The sequence below is a fragment of the Neopsephotus bourkii genome, unplaced genomic scaffold (assembly GCF_033783945.1).
Source record: "Neopsephotus bourkii isolate Nb327-2 ecotype Australia unplaced genomic scaffold, CSIRO-AGI_Nbou_v1 NB_1765, whole genome shotgun sequence".
NCBI classification, from domain to species: Eukaryota; Metazoa; Chordata; class Aves; order Psittaciformes; family Psittacidae; genus Neopsephotus; species Neopsephotus bourkii.
In genome coordinates, this window is record NW_026902239.1 from 279,958 (window position 1) to 298,888 (window position 18,931).

General features: G+C 37.7%; 1 protein-coding gene across 10 annotated transcripts in view; it reads left to right on the plus strand.

Moving 5' to 3' along the window:
- Positions 1-18,931, plus strand: part of ARID1B (AT-rich interaction domain 1B) — a 331,009-nt gene that overhangs the window by 32,899 nt on the left and 279,179 nt on the right. For all 10 annotated transcript variants that reach the window (XM_061378216.1, XM_061378224.1, XM_061378217.1 and 7 more), the window contains exon 2: positions 209-403. In XM_061378216.1, coding sequence (XP_061234200.1) covers positions 209-403 — 195 coding nt within the window. The remainder of the gene's footprint in view (positions 1-208; positions 404-18,931) is intronic.

The following is an 18,931-nucleotide window of genomic DNA, read 5'->3' on the forward strand; positions in this document are numbered from 1 at the left end:
CAGTAGAAGTGCCAAACTCACCATTCAAAACCATGTCTAGTTAATATAAGAACCAGAGTATGATACTTTGCCTATTTGTGTGTCAGTCAATATTTGATGTGTAGAGCATTGAGAAAACGTACGTAGAGTCTGCCTGTGGTGAGTGTAACTGTTCTGACCTTTTTCTTTTCACATCTTAAAGTGTTTCTTGGCTTGTGTTTAACAACAGGGCAACCCAATGGATCCGATGGTCATGAAGAGACCCCAGTTGTACGGCATGGGCAATAACCCCCACTCTCAGGCGCAGCAGAGCAGCCCCTACCCTGGGCAGTCCTACGGCCCTCCTGGCCCCCAGCGCTATCCTGTGGGAATGCAGGGCCGGGCCGCGGCAGCCATGGGAGGAATGCAGTATCCACAGCAACAGGTTTGTGGAGGATTTTTCTCTGTTACTTTGGTTTCTCTCCTCTCCTTCTCTTCCCTTCTGACGCTATGGTAATAGAGGGGGTTCAAGGAGAAGAAATCAGAAATAAGTATTTCTCCCACAGAAGGACGGTGAAAGGCTGTTTTGAAAACAACTCTATTATGTTGACAGTGTGAATGTATTCTGAAACCCCATAGTCAGAAAAGAGTTTGGTTTGTTGCTGGTACTTTTTGGAGAGAGGAGTATGTCAAATGTAGTCAGTTTTCCATTTTTCTACTTGATATTGTTTAGCCTTGTATATATTTTGTTTGTTTTTAAAATTCTCTTTCTCTCTGACTTAGATACCTTTAAATATAAGTTGAAAGCTAGAGCTGACACCAGTGCAGCAGACTAGTGTTGTCCAGTGTATAAAGAAGTGGTACATCTTTATATCAGCTGTTTGTTGTTGTGGTGGACTTTTTTGTGTCTTATTCCTCTTTCCGCCTCGCAGAAGGAGCCTGTAGCTTTTCCTGCTTTTTCCCCTTTACCAACTCTTTAAAGTCAGGATATTTATTTATTTTATATCAGAGGACAAAGAAATGTAAACGTTTCCTTTTATCTGCTTGGATTTCACTGTTGATGGTGACCTTTTCTGCCTTTTTCCTGTCTTTGTAAAGAAGGTCAATTCCTATGTTCATACTATATACTAAAAGATACAGTACTTTTCTGGGGGAGAGAGGGTGTGGGTGTGAATAAACCCAGATTATCAAGAACTTATGTTTCATTAATTTTGTTTTTAAAATTAGGAATGTGAGTGTGGGCAATGGGAGCTCTCTACTTTTTTGTGAGCACAACAGAGTAATAACTTGATCATTAATGGGAAAGAATATTCATTTCGTTCAACTGAATAGTTGCAGTTAGCTTTTTTAATGTCATTTATTGTTAAATATAGAGAAGATAAGAAAATCGTGCATTCCCTGGCAGATAGGTGTCTGGCTAGTTCTTGTTATCACCCATCTACCAGGGCAGGATATTAATCAGGCAGTTAATTAAATAACAGTATCCAATATAGTAGTTGAGTGAATAATACCAACAGTCTTCATTTTTATTCTTTTCTGTTGTTAAATAGATACTTATAAGGGAGAGGTTGTTTAGTTTAGAAATGTCAATATATTTGGTTGCTGGATTCAGACAGCAAAGTGTTTTGTCAGTCATAAAAGGAGGAGAAATTGAAAAAAGGCGGCTTTATTTTTCTCTGTGTGGCTGTAGCCAAAATGAAGTTATTAAAACGTATTTTTAATTTTCAAATGAGTTCTTGTGTGCTGTGTGGAGAGGGGTGTTGAATTTTCACTGCATTTGCTAATTGCTTGATAATTGTAAATTACCCGTCAGCAGGCAGTGACCTGGCACAGTGATTGGCTGCAGGCCCTATCCGTCTTCTCACAGCATTAATGTAATTGGCTGAGCAGCAGCACAGTTCTGAGCACTAATGCTCTTTGGGGAAAAAGTGAGAGGATAATTATGACATTGAATTTTTATTGAACGGACATCACCACCTAGGCATGATTTTGTTTTGGACGGTCTCCAAAGCTTCGTGTGTTTGGTTTGTGAACCTCTAATGATCTGAATCCAGTTCTTTTCATATTGCTCATATATTACCACCTTTCTACAAAGGATTAAAATGCAGAAATGCAGGTTTGTAAATTGAATTGCCAACTTACCAGCTGAGTGGTAAGTTGTCTTTGGCACAGGATGCCACAGTTTGATTCCTGGCTGGATTTTTACTCCTGTGACATGAATATTAAATAAGGAGAGCCTAGCTACACTTGTGAAATTTGGCAGTGTAGCATGTACCTACTTCTAGATATAATATATATAAAATAAATAAGATGGCTAGAAGTTTCAGAGCTTGAATCTCGGCACATTCTGGAAATTGGAGTCCTTTACAGTGTCGCATTGAATCTTTCAAAAGTGCAAGGCACTTCTGAAACGTCGATGGTTTAAAAAGTACCGGGCCTTAAACACATACAGCGCTCAGATTTAAGTATTATGTGGAGACTGCACTTGGTAGATGGATTATGAGGGTGGAAGTGCCACACTGTAGGAAGGGTGGGAAACATCAATGGGAGGGGTTGTTCTTATTTTAAGTTCTAGTCTGCTGTTGCCCAAAGATAGCTGAGGGTGTCGGTTGTTTCCGTGGATGAAACGAGCAGACTTTTTGTTACACTGTGAAGATATTTGAAGAAGACCTTGAAATGTTAAGTCTGGCTCTTTGTCAGTGAGTGTTGTGGCTTGAGGTTAGAGCTGTGGGACTTGACAATTTAACTTGCAGGCTCTGCTGCAGGATGCTGCAAATGAAGAAATAAAGATGAAAAACAACACCCTAAATATCCAGCTAAAATTAATGGAAATGATAGAAATTAAGATAATTGCCTAGATGTAGGTAGTTGGTCTGTGTCATATTGCGCCAGAGAACAGTGTATTCCAGCCTGCTGCCCATAGGTGAAAGAACTTGCTCCTGGGAAGGGAGGCCTCTGGCATAAGCAGTGAAAGATTAAAGAGGCTGAAAGTGTTATCAGTTGCAGTCATTCTGTATATCTGCAGCACAGGTGTCAAGCATCGCCTGGTAACTTGATGCTTCATACCAAGCATGAGGCGCAAATAAACCCCCAAATTTTTGTAACATTCTTTGTAGAAATCTCAGGTTATTGAAGATAGAATGGAAAGCATGGGATATGTTCTGTGACATGGCTGCAGAGGATGCTTTGAAGAGAGAAACCAGATCTCCTAAGTATTTGAGCTTGAAACTGCTCTCTCAAGAGTTACCCATGATGACCCCTAAAACAAAACACTAAGCCTTATATAAGGGGCAGAATGTGAAATGTCATCTTTTTGCATTACTCACTAATACAACTAGAGATAAAGGGGTTGAAATATATATGTAGGTATGTAGGAAAGAGGTAAAACTGTGAGGAAGCTAATGGTAACCTGAGATTTTCTTGTTTGTCTCCAACACTTGACAGCAGAGATCCAGATTTATCATGTGAAGATGGGTGATAGCTTGTTGTGACAAAATGCTAAGCAATTTGAAGAATGTAGCAGCATTTTGTCAGACTTTTAAGGGCATGACCAGATAACTCAGTGTGTCAAATAAATATATAAAGCATTTGGGCTGATTTGGGTAAAATTGTCTTAATGGGTTAGTAGATTAAAAATCACATTGTTCTGCATAATACACATTGTTACCTGTATAAAAGGGGAAATGTAAGGAAGAAAGGTGTTAGTAGAAGAGTTATATACTTAATTTATAGGATTGCAGACATGACAGTTCGTCTCTTTTGTCAGTAGGCATAAATATGTATGGTGAATGAATTACTCAAAAAGAGATTATGTTGTTTGGAAACTTTTGAGGTTTTGTCTCTTCCCTGTCATCTTTCAGTGGGAGGGGAGGAGGTAGGGAAAGCTGGTAGCAAGATGACCTGTGCCTGTGTTGTCAGTTTAGAGCATGATTGAAATACAAGTTGCAACAAGGCCAGTGGTTGCATCCCAAGGTTTTTAAATGCTGGTCTTGCATGTAAAACTTAATACTGCTATCTCATCATCTCAAGTACTCTGTCTCCTGGTTTGCATGGGATGAATGTAATTTTAGGATTATTAACACTCCTTACGCAGGACTTCACAGAGATTGCAGTGTGTATGTAAAAACAGAAAGCAGAAAAACATACTTTCAGATTTAATTTTTGGCTTCTAATCTCTTAGATGCTTTTTGGAATTACGAAGGGGTGATGTCAAAATTGAAAATCCTAATAAGCAGGAATACTTAGAACCTGCAGACTTCAGGCTTGATTTTGCAGTACATTTCACTATAGTGTGAGTAATAAGAAGTGATTATAAAGACAATAATTACCTTTTCACTTAACTTTTCCCTTTCCCATCCACCCGCCAGCTTCAGGCTTCAGTCAGGCAAGTGATGATGCCCTATTCAGTTTCTGGCTTCAGTTCAGTTGCCCTGCCAAAGTGTTTCTGTGCTTTAGTGCTGTATGCTATAGGAAAACCTGCTCCTTTGTAAAAACATTTCACTAAAAGTAGAAATATCTCAGAGTGCCAATTAAAAGTGTTCTGTTTTTTTTTTTTCCTGCTTTTGTCTAATGGTGTTGCTTTTTCATGTTAATAGCCTGTAATAGTTTATTTTGTGCTGAATTTCATTAAGCTTAAAAATCAGTTCCTTGAAATACCCACATAAAGGTTTTGAAAGTTTTCAGTAAAGTCTGAAGGCTTGGATTTATGAATGTGTTTGAAAGAATTGAATGCTGTGATGTGCCTGTTTAATCAGATGATCATTGCCTAATTGATTTTTTTTTTAGCATTCATTAAAATTCCTTGTGTACTTGATGGACTGGAACAACAACTTATTGTGTAAATAGAATTGTGTTGCCATAATGCATAGTAAATTCTTTATGAAAGATAGTTGTGTGGATATGTGCAATGGCCATTCCTAATAGCTGTTCAAAATGTACTGTTTCAGTACTGATCATGCAGTTGTCTTAGTGCCTTGAGCTTGCTTGCAGTAAGTCAGTTATGAGGCTTGAGCCTCCATCTATTCTTTCTTTTTTTTTTTTTTGCTATGAAAATACCGTAAGATGAAAGGCTGCTAATCACTTGTCCCTTTAATATTATTTTATTTATATATATATATATTCTTGTTTTGTGGAATTAAAAAATAAGCATTGTCAATGTCCTCATAGTTGTAAGAGTGGAACTGTAAATATTTAGAGAAACACTCTTTTACCCTCTCTCCCCCCCCCTTCTTTTAATGTACAGGTCATTCAAGGATTAAGGAAAATATGCTGCTTTTTTTGTCTTATATGGCAGGTTTCAACTTGGAGTAACTTTCTGTTAAAGTGACAGAGTTGTAAAATCTCTGGGAATGTTTAGCAAGGTTTTTTTTTTAATGGAAACTGCAAGTCAACCAGAACTATAGCAGCATCAATGTGATTACCTCATTTAGGAAAGGGTTTGCAGTGCTCGCATTGGGTAATGTCCCGGTTTGGAAACATCAAATGTAGGCCAAGAAAATCAACTGGCTGTTGGTTTGGCAGGTAGAGTTTTAAAGTGAGCAAACACAAATGTGTGTTTACTACTGGTTGGTTGGCTGGTTGTGTGTGTGTCACTTTCTGAAATCATTTTAATTCTACAAGATTGATGTATGCCAAGAAAGTGAGGCTTACTGTCATGTTTTGCTTTCAACCATTAATTTAAAATGTGGTGCATACAGTGAATGCTCGTCAAGTGTATGTTTGCAGATTTTTCTGCTCCTAAGCAGCTTTTAGCATGGTTGATGTTAGTATTGGTTAAGGGAGCAGACACAGAAAATAAGCATTGTTTTCATTTCTTAGCCTATTTATTTTGCAAGAACAGAGAATCAGTCAATATGATTGAGTCTCAAAAACAACCAGTGGAGGACAAAACATTGAGATGTGTTGCTTTTTCTTAAAGATTGATAGGCTCATTTCGTACACACACATAAAAAGGATCAGCATGTGCATCAGAAGTGTATTTTTCCAGAGGGTTTTTTATTTTTTTTGTTTGATTTAACTTGTTTGGGTTGTTTTTTCTTTTTGGGGGGTGGTGGGGGTGGTGTGTTTTTATATTGGGTTTGGGTTAGTGGTATTTTCTTGGGGTTTGTTTGATGGTTGTTTTTGTGTTTGGTTGGTTGGTTGAGGTTTTTTTGTTGTTGCTGTTTGTTTTTTATTTTTTGGTGTGTGTGTGTTTTATTTTGGGGCTTTTGTTTTGTTTTGCTTTTTTCCCCTGGGCATTTATTTGGAGCTCTCTCTAGCAGATTGTGGATTTACAATTCCTGGAAAGCAGAAAGGTTGAAACTCTTAAAGATGAGTATTTTTCTAACTACTTTTTCTATTAAACCATGTAAATACTTTGAATTAAAATAATTCCTCAGTAAAATATTATTTGAATGACATATCTGATATCCTGTTGAATTGCTATAAACTTATGGGGGGAGGGGAGGAATTAATCAAATAAGTAGAAGAACTTCCTGGAGAGTGTGAAGTTTGAATCCTTCCTTTTATGAATCAGAAAAGGGATGAGAAGTCACAGCTGTTTGTCTTCCTTGTAAGGTCATCTTTAAGAATGGATCTTTTGATGGTCAAGTGTTAATAATTGCAAAGAAAAGTTGCTGCTCTTTGTTATGTAAAGAAATGGGATTTTTAAATTTCAGATTTGGGAAAATGCTAAATAATGTTCATGTGAAGACTGTAGGAAAATGTTTAGCATGGTTCTTTCTTTGGCTATACTAAGCCTCATTGACTAAATTGAAAAAAAAGGCTGCTACTTTAGTTCATGCCAGGATAAGGCTTTATGTTGTATTGTCTCCTTTAGAATTATCCCTTCTATTGAGTGTAATTCACTCTATAGAGGGAGGTGTGCAGAGATTACAGATAATGACGGAATCACATTTGACATAAGTTTGAGGTCTTTATGGTAGTTTAGCTCTTCATCTTAATGCTGGTCATCTGAGATTGTTTACTGAAAAAAATCCCTAAAGTAGCGGAATTGCATTATTATGGAAAATAGAAACATTTCAGTAGCTTATATCATTTCTTTGGAACTGTGGAAGAAATGTAGGTTGAAAAAGAAGAACTGATCCTTCAGCTGGTGAGAGAAAGCTTGGAAATGAGACATTTGTATCTGTTGAATTACTATGTACTGACATTCAGTAAATGCTAATTTTTCCATCCATCCTGGAGCAAATGGCAGTCTAGATTTGTGTAGAAACAGTGTAAGAATCATGAATGTACTATGCTGAATAAAATGTATTTTTGATACTGCTAAATGATTGTACTTCAGTTAGAATATTTAATAGCTGTAATCACATTTGTTATTCTGCTTGGAAGTGGGGGCATGAGAGAGAGGAAAACATGCAAACCCTGTGTGATCGTGTTCTGAAAAAGGTTGCTGTTAAGGAAGCAGCAGTTGTTTTGTTGTTAAGAACTTGGTTTGCTAGCAGTATTAGCTGTCATTCTACACTGGAGTTTAGGCTGGAAACAGATTTTGGTGATTAGAAGTGGAGAACAGAGGGCTGGTCGCTGCTTTGCTGGGAAGATACAAAATTATTTACTTATGAACAGCTCATTTTACATGGCAGCAGGAGACATGAGTTTATTTACATTTGAAGTAAAATAAGCATCTTGCTTTAAGAAAAGACTACTGTATTACTCTATTCAGCAGCTGCCATATAATGACTGTGCCAGGAGGGTTTTAAAGTGTAGGTAAGGAATAATTAACCGTTACTCCTAATATTATAGTCATAGTAGTTTTCTGTTAATAATATTCATCAAAGAATAATTGACACTTGAAACTACTGAAATGACATCCAGACCCATCATGTGCACGCACGGTAAGGTTTTTGTAATCATACTTTCTGTACTGCTCCCCAGGGGCAGCTCAGCATTTTTTTTAATTAATTTTTTTTTAAGTCTTGGTGTAAGTTTCTCAGAAGATACTATCAATTGTCCATAAATTTAAATCTGTTTAGAGGAAGCAAGGCGGGAATGGAGTTTGCTTTTTTAAAACTAGGGAGTGTGTTTCCCATAGCTGAAAATAGGGCTGAAGATAAGAAAGTGAAACCTGTCTGAAATCAGTGGGAAATTTGCTGTGACTTCAGTGGAGCTAGATTTCACTTGGGGACAATGTTGTTGGGGTGGGTGACATGTATTTAGTTGGCATCAGTGTAGGCAGAATCAGCTTTCAAAGTCAATTGAAGAGAACTTCAGAACAAGACAGGTCAATACCCTTCACTTTGGTGACCCTGGGATAGGTAGCTTTCTTCTTGGAACAACAGGCTTTTCAAGAAATATCTGATACCAATATTTCAGAATTGGACTCCTATTGCAGCTTTTTTTTTTTTCTTTTTTTTTTTTTAATAGGAATTGTTATTTTCAGCAAAGCTTAAGTAAAAATTATTTCTACAGTAGCACAGTAAGTACTGCAAAAAGTCAAAAGCATTTTCCACACCTTTTTAATGTAGTTAGTCTTAAATCACATGGGTCCCATGCAGTTTAAACAAATCTTTTGTGGCATCCTGCTTCAGTTTTGTGTATTTTATGACCTAAAGCATTAGGACCTTTGTTGGAGTAGATGAGTTATTAAAAATACATATACATATATATATATAAAAGATTTTTATATGTTTCAGACTATTAACATTCTCTGCAGTTAGTTTTGTCTAAAACCCTAGTTTGTTCATATATATATGTATTACGTTGATCCTTACAACTATGCTAACAGGGCACATATAAAGATCCTAATGTAAATACTTTAAGCTTTTGGTGTTTTGTTATTTTTCAAGACTGATGAAAGAAAGATTTAAAAACATAAGGATAAACTGAAAGATATAGCTTATTTCTGTAGGCTTTTATTCTCTTTCTACCTTGAGTGACCCCATTTTTGGGTGCTTCGCTGGTGCTTGCGCTTATTCATTTCTTTGCCTAAAATAGAACAAATGTGTTAAATGCTTGCATCCTTGCTGATAAGTATTTGATCTCTGAATCTTGTAATGTGTTTTGGGGGTGGGGAAAAGGAGCAAGGAGAAAATCAGTGTCTGTTTTATTTCTCTGCATCCTCCATCCTTTTATGAATGTTGTTTCTTAGTAATGCTTTTTACATTTCTGTGTTAAGAAGAAGGCACATAAAGGGCGTAAATGCACAATATTAAAAAGTATATTTGAATCTAAGTATATTTTGAATTCAAATACACATTTCAGAAAGTGAGTGAATTTGGCTTTGGTGTATATATCAAAGGCACAAATTACACTTGCTGTTGGTTTGTTTCACAGAAGAGTGATGAAGAGATTCCTGCATATTTCTTGGCAAACTGTAATATAACTTGTCTTTTGAGACAAGAGTCCAATCAAAATAAGCAAGGTTTATATAGCTACTTAGGGAAGATGTTGTTTTAATTACAGAAGTATCATTGCTTATCTTGAGTCTATGTACATACATGTGTTTAACAGCCAGTGTTTTACAGGACAGGTTAGCAAAACTGCCTTTTTCTTTTCACAGGATTCTCTCTTTCTCCAAACTGTTTTGTGCTGTGCAAGCGGTGCTCAGTAAAAACAAATACATAAGAGTCTGTGCCAAGAGCAGTGTGAGCCTCTGCACGGAGGAAGCAAGCAGGGCTGCTCAGCGAGGACCTCTGCTTTTTGCTGCTCCTGCCCCTTTTTGAATAACTCCGCTGCTCACCTCTGCTGTCCATCCTAACTTTCCCAGCTGTCAGGACTGAAAATTGGCACGTTCATTAGCTCTTCCACCATACTGGAGAGTATTTAAAAGCACGGATGCAAATTGAGTCATTTGTGTTTTTCATTGGTTTAATTTTATTGCTGGCTGGCAAAACTGAAGAAAATCAGCAGCTAGATATCCCCCTGCAGGTTTGGGAAGTGTGTACTTAATAGATTTATGGCCCTTTTACATTTGGAGAGTTGTTCTAGGGAGGAAACTGTTATTTCTAAAATGAACCTTAAGTTCTGCAGAAAATGATACTTGAGGCCTTGCGTTCACCAAGGAAAAAATTGTACCTGATGTTGGAGAGCAGGCAGGTGGGTTTTCAGTCCTCTGAGGTTATGCTTTGGGAAATTCCCTGTATCCTTCTCAAATTGAGATTGTTTTATGACCTGAGTAAATTTGCAGTCTTGCAGCAAGTAGTGAAGCATAGATTCAGTAAATGCCAAGACTGTATAGGCACTTGGCCTTTCTTTTTGATTTTACACATTACAAGAAAAATAATGTTTCCTAATATTGCTTTAGGCCTTTAACATAGGGGTTACAAGAGAACATTACCACCAAAAGTAATTGAAGAATATGCAGGAAAAGATCAGATATACTTTGCATGTATTCGGTGTAGGCTTTTTTTCTTCTTTCTCTCTCCTGTTCTGTCATCCCATTTTTGTCTTCAACATGTAGAACTGACTAAAAATACATTCCTATTCTTGGTGAGGATTAAGATCCTTTATAGCAGAATAAAAACCTGACTAAATATCAGAACCATGTGTATGTGTGAGTTGCTGCACTTTTACTGTAGGTGCTCTAGACCTGCTTGCAGGACCTTTGAGACTTCTGCTTTCTGTAAAGCTTTTTTTTTTTCTTTTTGTCCCCTCCCACCACCCTTTTTCTTTTTCTTTTTTTTTTTTTTTTCCCATGGGGAATAAAGCAGTTTTTAGCCCAGAGGATAAAATTAGTTATTGTTATGAACCTGGTTGTAAGGCTGTTGTTTATAAGAATGTGGAAAGATGCACACTACGTGTAGTGTTCTGCTTCGTGGAGAAAACATGTTTTTACTTGAAAAGTATTTTTTCTACGTGGACCCATTTTATGTATTCCGCTTCTAACCATAGGCAGGAGTGACTGTTTCCTGAATCCTTTCAGGTAATAAATTTTAAGTTTCCTCATCATTTTTATAAATATTTGCTGAAAGGATGCACAACATGCTTTGGTACATGTTAATCTTGTAGTAATGAAATACTGCAAATCATAGAATAGCTAGGGTTGGAAAGGACCTTAAGATCATCAAGTTCCAACCCCCCCTGCCATGGGCAGGGACACCTCACCCTAAACCATACTACCCAAGGCCTCGTCCAACCTAGCCTTGAACACTGCCAGGGATGAAGCATTCACAACCTTCTTGGGCAACCTATTCCAGTGCCTCACTACCCTAACAGGAAAGAATTTCCTCCTTATATCCAGTCTGAACTTCCCCTGTTTAAGTTTTAACCCATTACCCCCTGTCCTACCACTACAGTCCCTAATGAAGAGTCCATCCCCAGCATCCCTATAGGCCCCCTTCAGATACTGGAAGGCTGCTATGAGGTCTCCACGCAGCCTTCTCTCCTCCAGGCTGAACAGCCCCAACTTTCTCAGCCAATCTTCATATGGGAGGTGCTCCAGTGTGTTTTTTACTGTCTCCGAGATGTAAAATTTCACAGCTTATTTAGCATTTTCAGTAGCATCTCTGAAAAGAGGGGTATGCAAAGGCTTAAATAATAGAGTTTAGTAAAAGGCATGGAAAGGAGCCTGGGATTAGTAGAAAAGCAGTATCAGCTAGCACTGATTTTACAAAGAATGATCATCCACTTCCTGCGTGTCAATAAAAATGCAGGAGAGCACCTTTCTTGACACAGGGGTTGCTGAAACATCAAGTGCTGTCTTTCTTTTGTAATACTCCTGTGGATGTTTTTTCACAAAGTGGTATCTGTCAGAGCTTGAAATATTCTTGCACAGTTCCCTTTGAACAGGTAGCACAGGACAAGTTCTAGCACATAGCTGCTTGACATGGGGCCGCCTACTGCGGGGAAGGAATGCCTTGCTTACATGCATCTGAGTTGATGTGCTAAGAACTTTGCCAGTCGTTCTGCCGATTACGTACTGGGCTGTAAATTATCACTGAACTCCCATTTTGAATCATGGCTTCTTTTTCTTTCCTTTTTTTTTCCTCTCCCCCCCCCCTCCCCAGACAATAGCAGTTGGAAATATTGAGGATACTATTACAGTTTGTGATTAGCCTGGAGATATTTTTACAGAGAATCTAACATAAATCTGTGCATTTTTATTGCTACACTGTCTTTGGTTTTGCAAAGCAATATTTGCTTTCTTGTGTTGCTTTAATAGTACTATTCATCTAGTAATGCATATGGTGGAGTATGTCAAATTACAATTGAAAACAGATATTGTGAATGGCTCACCTGGAGGATGCAATAAGAATACTAAGGCTTAATATTTTCCTTGAAGATATGCCTTTCTTTGTTATTTTTGTATGCTTGGCAATAGATTGTAGCTGATATTTGAACGGGGTCGAGAGGAGTATAGTCTTGTTTTTTGTGCACTTCCTGGAGTTCTTCACCTATGCTGTTAACATCTTGTTTTGGAAATTGAGATATTCAGACACTGGAATGAGATACGCTCTGAAAATCCCAGTTGTGCTGAAAAAGGCAGAATGAATTGGGCGATAGGGTCTCTTGAAAGGATGTGAATTCGCTCCTGTCCCATAATTTTTCCTGTGGTTGAATTCAGTGGAGCAGTTATTGGAGCAAACAACATACAACAGTGAATTTGTATGCAGTTGCCTTGAGGGATTTTTCTTGCTTTTCTTCCTTAAGATTCCCTATCTTGGGGCAACTTTCTCTGTTCAGCTGCAGGTGAAATGAGCCTTGCAAATATATGTCAGCTGAGGTATGTGTTTGCCCTTATTGCTATGTTAATATTGTTAGTTACACTGTATTTGCTCATGGAAAAATAATGGAAGCCTGAAACTTGTTCTGGATAGAGGTGTTATGGATGCTTTGTTGGTTTTCTGTTTGCTGTCCCTTCTGGCTGAAGAAACTGCATTGCCATATCCCTTTGAAATCCTGTTTGTGTTCAGGAAGGCCACCTCTAGCCATTAGCTCTCTCATAGGTTTACATGATTTTTAGTGAACTTTGCCTGAGGTTGTGCTATTCATGTTAATTTTGCTGTTCTGGCTGCAGTTTCCAACTGGAAGCACAGGAGGCTCCCTGTTCGGCATAAATTGCTGCTTTCACAGGCCACAGGAGAGGCTACCAGCCCTTCCTGCAGCGACCTGTCCCTTCTTGGAGTTACTTAGTGGAAAACTGCAGTCATTTTGAGCTGATCTGTCTCAAATGTCTTCCTTCTGCTTGTGAGACAGCCGAGGTAAACATAGTGACAGTAGGACTCTGGAAAAAATATGGACCTGTATTGTATATACTACACCTTGATGCAGCAGTCATTTGGGTTGGAGTTATGTTTTGATAACGATTGAAAAAAGGGTTATCACGTGAAAATAAGTGTGCAAATGCAAATTTTGCCGATAAAGGAACAAAAAAACCCTCAACCAACCAAACCCAAACCAAAACCCCATGTTCGTAATCATTATCCTGAATGAAGCTTGTGATTGTATGTGACTGGCTACTGTAGTGTCTTCGACTCGACTTGACTTCTTGTCGTAACTTTGGGCACTCTACAGTACCACTGGGAAGGGAGCCTGTTATTTGGCTGGGCTCCCTCTAGTAGCCTGAGATGCAATTTGTTGTGGGGTACTTCGGCTTGGGTGGGTGGAAGAGCACTGAACTAGGGCAGTGGGGATGGAGGGTGAGATTAGGAGCATACAACTACACATTGAAATCTAAGTCATGGTTTTGTGAGCAAAAGTGATCAAGGTACACAGACATGATGGGAGGGACATCCCCCCCATTTTAATTGCCTGTACTCTAAAGCTGGCAGCCAGGGTAATAAACAAGAGGAGCTGAAATTTCTCATTTACAATTATAAATTTCATCTACTTGGTATTACTTGAAATCTAGTGGGAAGGTTCACAGGATTGGAATGTTGAAATAAATGGTTATAACCTATGTAGAGAGAATTGAATGGGTAGAAGGGGAGGGAAAGTGGTACGCTATGTCAAGAGCGATATTATGTGTTTCTGAATCACTGAGTACTCAAAAGCAAATGATATTAAATATTTCTGAGTTACAGTCCTGTCAGAGAAGGCAGGAGATGAGGGTGCCAGCTAGTACTTGCTAGATACTGCTGAAATAAAGTAGGAGCAGGATGACCAGTCCTTTCAGATGTTACTTACAGTGATGAGAGTGGGGGGAGCAGGGGCTGAACACCTTCTGCTGCTGGTATTGAAGCCTTTATGAATTTCTGTTAAAAACTCTGTGTGTATAAATGCAGGTGGCAGTTTGTCTGTAAAAGCAGTATATCAGACACTGAGGAATTCAAAGGAAGAGGAAGAACTGGTCACAAAAGTACCATAGCTTGATTTTAATGATATTGCATGCAGGAAAAATGGAGCTCAAATAAGCAACAACAGAAAATCTATCACTGTCATATACATATACATACGTGTCTGTTACTTTCAGAGGGATAGCAGCACAAAGATGGGAAGGGTCATAAGCTAAATCAGTTGAGAGGATTTTTTTTTTTTTTGGTAGATGATGTTTGGAAATGGTTTGAAGTATTTTTTTTTTGTTTTGGTTTGGTTTTTTGTTTGTTTTACTAAATGAATAATTGAGGAAGAATTTAATTCTCTCCTGCTGTTTCTGTCTCCAGCATCTGTCAGAACTTAGAATTAGAAACTTGACTTCTTGAAGCTATTTCTTGTTTTGTTTAATACAAATGTTTTGAATGTGAATCAAGTTTTTTGTTGTTGTTTTTTTTTTTTTTTAAAGTGGTTTCTTTAGCTAATGAAGACCCGTTTTAAAAGGAGTCAAATTCCTTCAACTATAAATGAGCACTAATTACGAATTGAAAAAATGATCTGGTAAGAATAAAATGTTCTGTTTACCATTTCTCCAATGTAATAAGTATGTGAAATTTCAGAACGGAATAAATACTTGTTTAAGTACATAATTGCTTAAATAAGTGTGTGTGGACATTTAAATAGTTTTTTTGGTTAGCAAAAAAGACTTGCCAAGTGTAGTGTGAAAACTAGAGCTAATAATAAGACAGAACAAAATAGTTACCAGTCAGTGAGACTAAACCTTTCTTAAAAATAACAAAAAAAAAAAATAATTAATGCAACACAAGATTAAAATACATTATTCATACTAGATTTTCATGCTTGCCAATTTAACTGAAGATAAGACCACACTAATATACAATGAGTAAATCCACTGTGTTCTAGGAACTAAAATGCGTGTCTCACTTACGGGATATTGCTTTCTTCTGGAAAAGCAGTGACAGAGAAGGCTTTGGAGGTCATGGCAGATAATCAGTTGAGTGCAAGTTCCTTGTGCAATCCTGCAGTTTAAAAGCTTTAATATGATATTTGGCTGAGTAAAAGAAAGTGATACTGGAAAACTCGATCTGGTTTTTGGTGCCTCAAAATGGCTAGTGGAGATAGAGCTTAGATAAAGAATTAGGATGGCTGCAGTAAACTGGAGTGGTTGTTTGTAAGAATTCCCATGAACAGAATAACCTTCTAGGTTAAAAGGTGTCTTCTGGGTTCGGGTGTCTTGGCCTGAATCTGTATATAACTGAATATGTGGAACAGAAATTTTAAATAAGAATTTTTCGGTCTAGTGTACAAGTATATAGATAGCATGGGCTGTACTTCCACAGCCAAAGAAAGCACTTTGACTGAAGAATTGTGGCCATGTGTGGATGCCACATAAGGCTTGCTGTCTCCCTCAGACATGGTAGAATACCTTCAAACAATCAAAATAACCCCAAAAGATCTGAAAATTAACTTGATCTTTGAAGTATTGAGTGACATGAATGTGAAATCACTTTCCTTCTGGATTATTCCAGAGTATTTGCTTTCCTTTGTCAAGTGAATCTTGTGTTCCAACAGTGCGGTCAGTTTCTTAAACCTGTAGCACATTGTTATGCCTTTGGAAACTGGGAACTTTAATTATTAAAAGTAACATAATGTGGTTCTTAATTTTACAAAACAAAGTGGTTTTTGTGAAGATGGGTTCTGTATGCCTGAGATTGTTTGCCACCAGGTGAGCAATTGAAAATGCATGTAGAAGATACGAAAACACCTTCTGGAAAGGGAAGGCATTCTTTCTTCTTCTAAAAAAAAGCCATGTGTAAATTGTAGGAGTTCATAAGACACAGACGTGCTATTTTGTCTCTTGCTTGGAATCACGAGCAGGACAATTACCTGCATCCTCCAGAAAAAACTGGCAGGCCGGTCTGTGGGCTGCCATTGTCTCCACAGCATGGGCAGGCACTGATCAACTGTAGCTTACAGGGAAGATGTCTGAACTCAGGCAATGGGATATACGCAAATTTTTCTCCTCAATTTGATTTGGTCCAGTTTTGTAAAGCCCATTTAAACTCTGAAGCTCTTCCTTCTTTGAGCTGTTTTCTTTCCCAAACGTGTCCCACTGTAGGTCATTCAGAGTTTCTCCGAGGAAATGGGTCAGGTATGGGCTTGTAGGGTTTACTGCGTTTGTATGAGGGACTTTTGGAGAGTTTTTTTTCATTTTATAGTGGTTAGCCATCTGCCTTGATTCTCACTGCTTATTGTGAAATCAAAAACATACAAGTAAAGAAAAGTTTACCAAATTTCCATGTGAGAATGCATGCAATCCTCTTTATCTGTTCTTCTCTGTCTTGGCGTGCTTTGGGATTAAGGGTTTTAATACTGTTTGATTAACAGTTTACTTTCCACAAGGAAGCAAGTTAAACAAATTCATAAAACTATACAGTAGATTAAACTGTCACTTAATCATATCAGTTTAGTCTGGCTCTATTAATAGCTAAAAAATGGCTTTATATTTTTTAATGCCTGGGAGCTATGTTACAATATACTCCAGTTATTTCAGATAATAACCTCTAGTTCTTCTAGACAAGGAGTAGACAGCTTTTACTAATTTTTATATAAAATATAAATCTTCACTTTAGAGCTTTTTGGGGTATTTTTGAGAATAAATTAAACTTAATTCACAATATATTACAATTTTATATGTAAGTTTTGCTTTAAATAGTTCAGTTTTCTTTCAAATTTCTGTAAGCCTAATAAAAATGTGACTGTAGTTATATATTTATGATAATTTCAGTTGTGTGAGCTTTCAGTAATGCATGTCTGCTACATACTAATGAGCAAATGAGATAACATGTTAGAGTTGGAATATAGAAAGAATCCTGATAATTAGGGTGCTTGGGTACAAATTTTGACTCTGCTGCTGAACTGTTATGCTAATTTATTATAAAATGCATGATACTTGCAAATAAATGATAAAATACCTACCTGGTGCTGCATATTAGTAGCGTTTTATCCAAGTAATGTTTGTTGAGCAGAAATGGAGTTCTTGCAAAATATGGAAGTGAAAATCAAGTTTTAAATGTGCTGGAGTTCTAGCATGCTTTGAACAAATGTGCTTTTACACATCAGGTGGAAACACTTATGCTCTAAATGTGGGAATTAATTGCTTTTATCTTGGCACTTTGACACTCTCCCTCCCCTCCCACTTAATAAAGTCTGGTCTTGAAGTCTTTGCTTCTCAACGTCAGGTCAAAATCTGCCTTGTTGCCATCATGAGAAACTGCCCTGCACAAGGGTTCTAGATTAATTTTCATAGTAGTGGGGGTTTGATGTATTTAATGCAAATTTATCCTTAAGATGGTAGCATCACAGGAGAAGGTCTTGAGATGAGCAGGGAAAGCATTTAAAAAATGAGGATGAGCAGGGGGAGCAGAAACCAACAGATATGCACAGTGGACGGTATGGCCAATGCAGAGAGTCAGGTAGGTGTCTGCAGAAGTGTAGGACAGTGGGCTAACAAAACTGGTGTGACTGCACCAGAGAGGAACTTTGCGGTGACTATGACATGAACTGAAAGGGCTGTTGTTGGGATACATATCTGTGCAGGCAGAGGTAGTTGTTAATTTTGGGTGCTATTGCTCTGGATGAAGCATCAAGGCTTTGCAGTAATTGATGTCAGGATTATTGTGGTTAAGAGTGTTTGGTGGTGTATGTGGGCACAGTTAGTTTTACGTTTTCTTTCCCAGTTTACTGACATAGTATGTTATTGTAGCTGTGGAAAATCAGTCTACTGGAGTGGGCATGTCTATGTGTGTAGCTTGTTGGAATAGTATATGTAAAAGCAGTTGTAGAAGTTCTGTTTAGTTTAGTGCGCAAATTGTTTTTCCTTGAGAACAGAGCAACTTAAGTATAAAATTTATAGTGGCTTTCATTTAGCTGTCAATGATAGGTTGTCATTTAGTCACCTTTTAGAATGGGTGCCAATCCTGAAGAGATGACCATCAGAAAAACATCTTGGCCTACTTTATAGATGAGGAGAATGGGGAAAGATGTGTGTGGGCATCCTCTTCCACCAGCCATACTGGTACTTAGTAGATAATTCACCATGTATTTCTGTGCTTTCTCTTAATCTTCTCCAAGTTTTGTTAAATTTTGTCTTTGACAGAATATATACACACCCATATGTATATATGTATACACACACCAACACCTGTGCATAGATATATTATATTCATGCATACATATATATGGTGGTATATCTATTTCCAGATTCAGAAACATCCTGACAGCATGGATTCCTGAGCAGTGGTAGGGCACCACTCTTAGTAACGGCACTGTTCTTGGCTCTGTCAGCTGTAGTGATGCTTTAGATGTGGGATTTGCTATGACAATTAAATGCAGACCATGTATAGCTCACAAATCCAGCTCTGCCATGACCCCAGATATTGATTTATTTGATTGGACAGTTGGAAAACTAAGCAGAACTATCTGTGGAGCAAGCAGCATTTTGAAACCAGTCTTTATTAATATTAAAATGATTTATTGTGTCTTATAATCAAAATAATTTGGAGTTTGAGGGTATATGTGATGTTCCATGAACATTCTAGGTATGATGGCTGTTTGAACAAATTCTGTGCAGTCTGCTTATTCACTTAAAATTTTCAAAGCAAGTATTCAAAAGCTGCTTCATTTGAAAGGACAGAGTTTTCACAGCTTAGCAGGCTGCACATTTAATACCAATGAACTTCAAAGCTTTAGCCAGGACAAG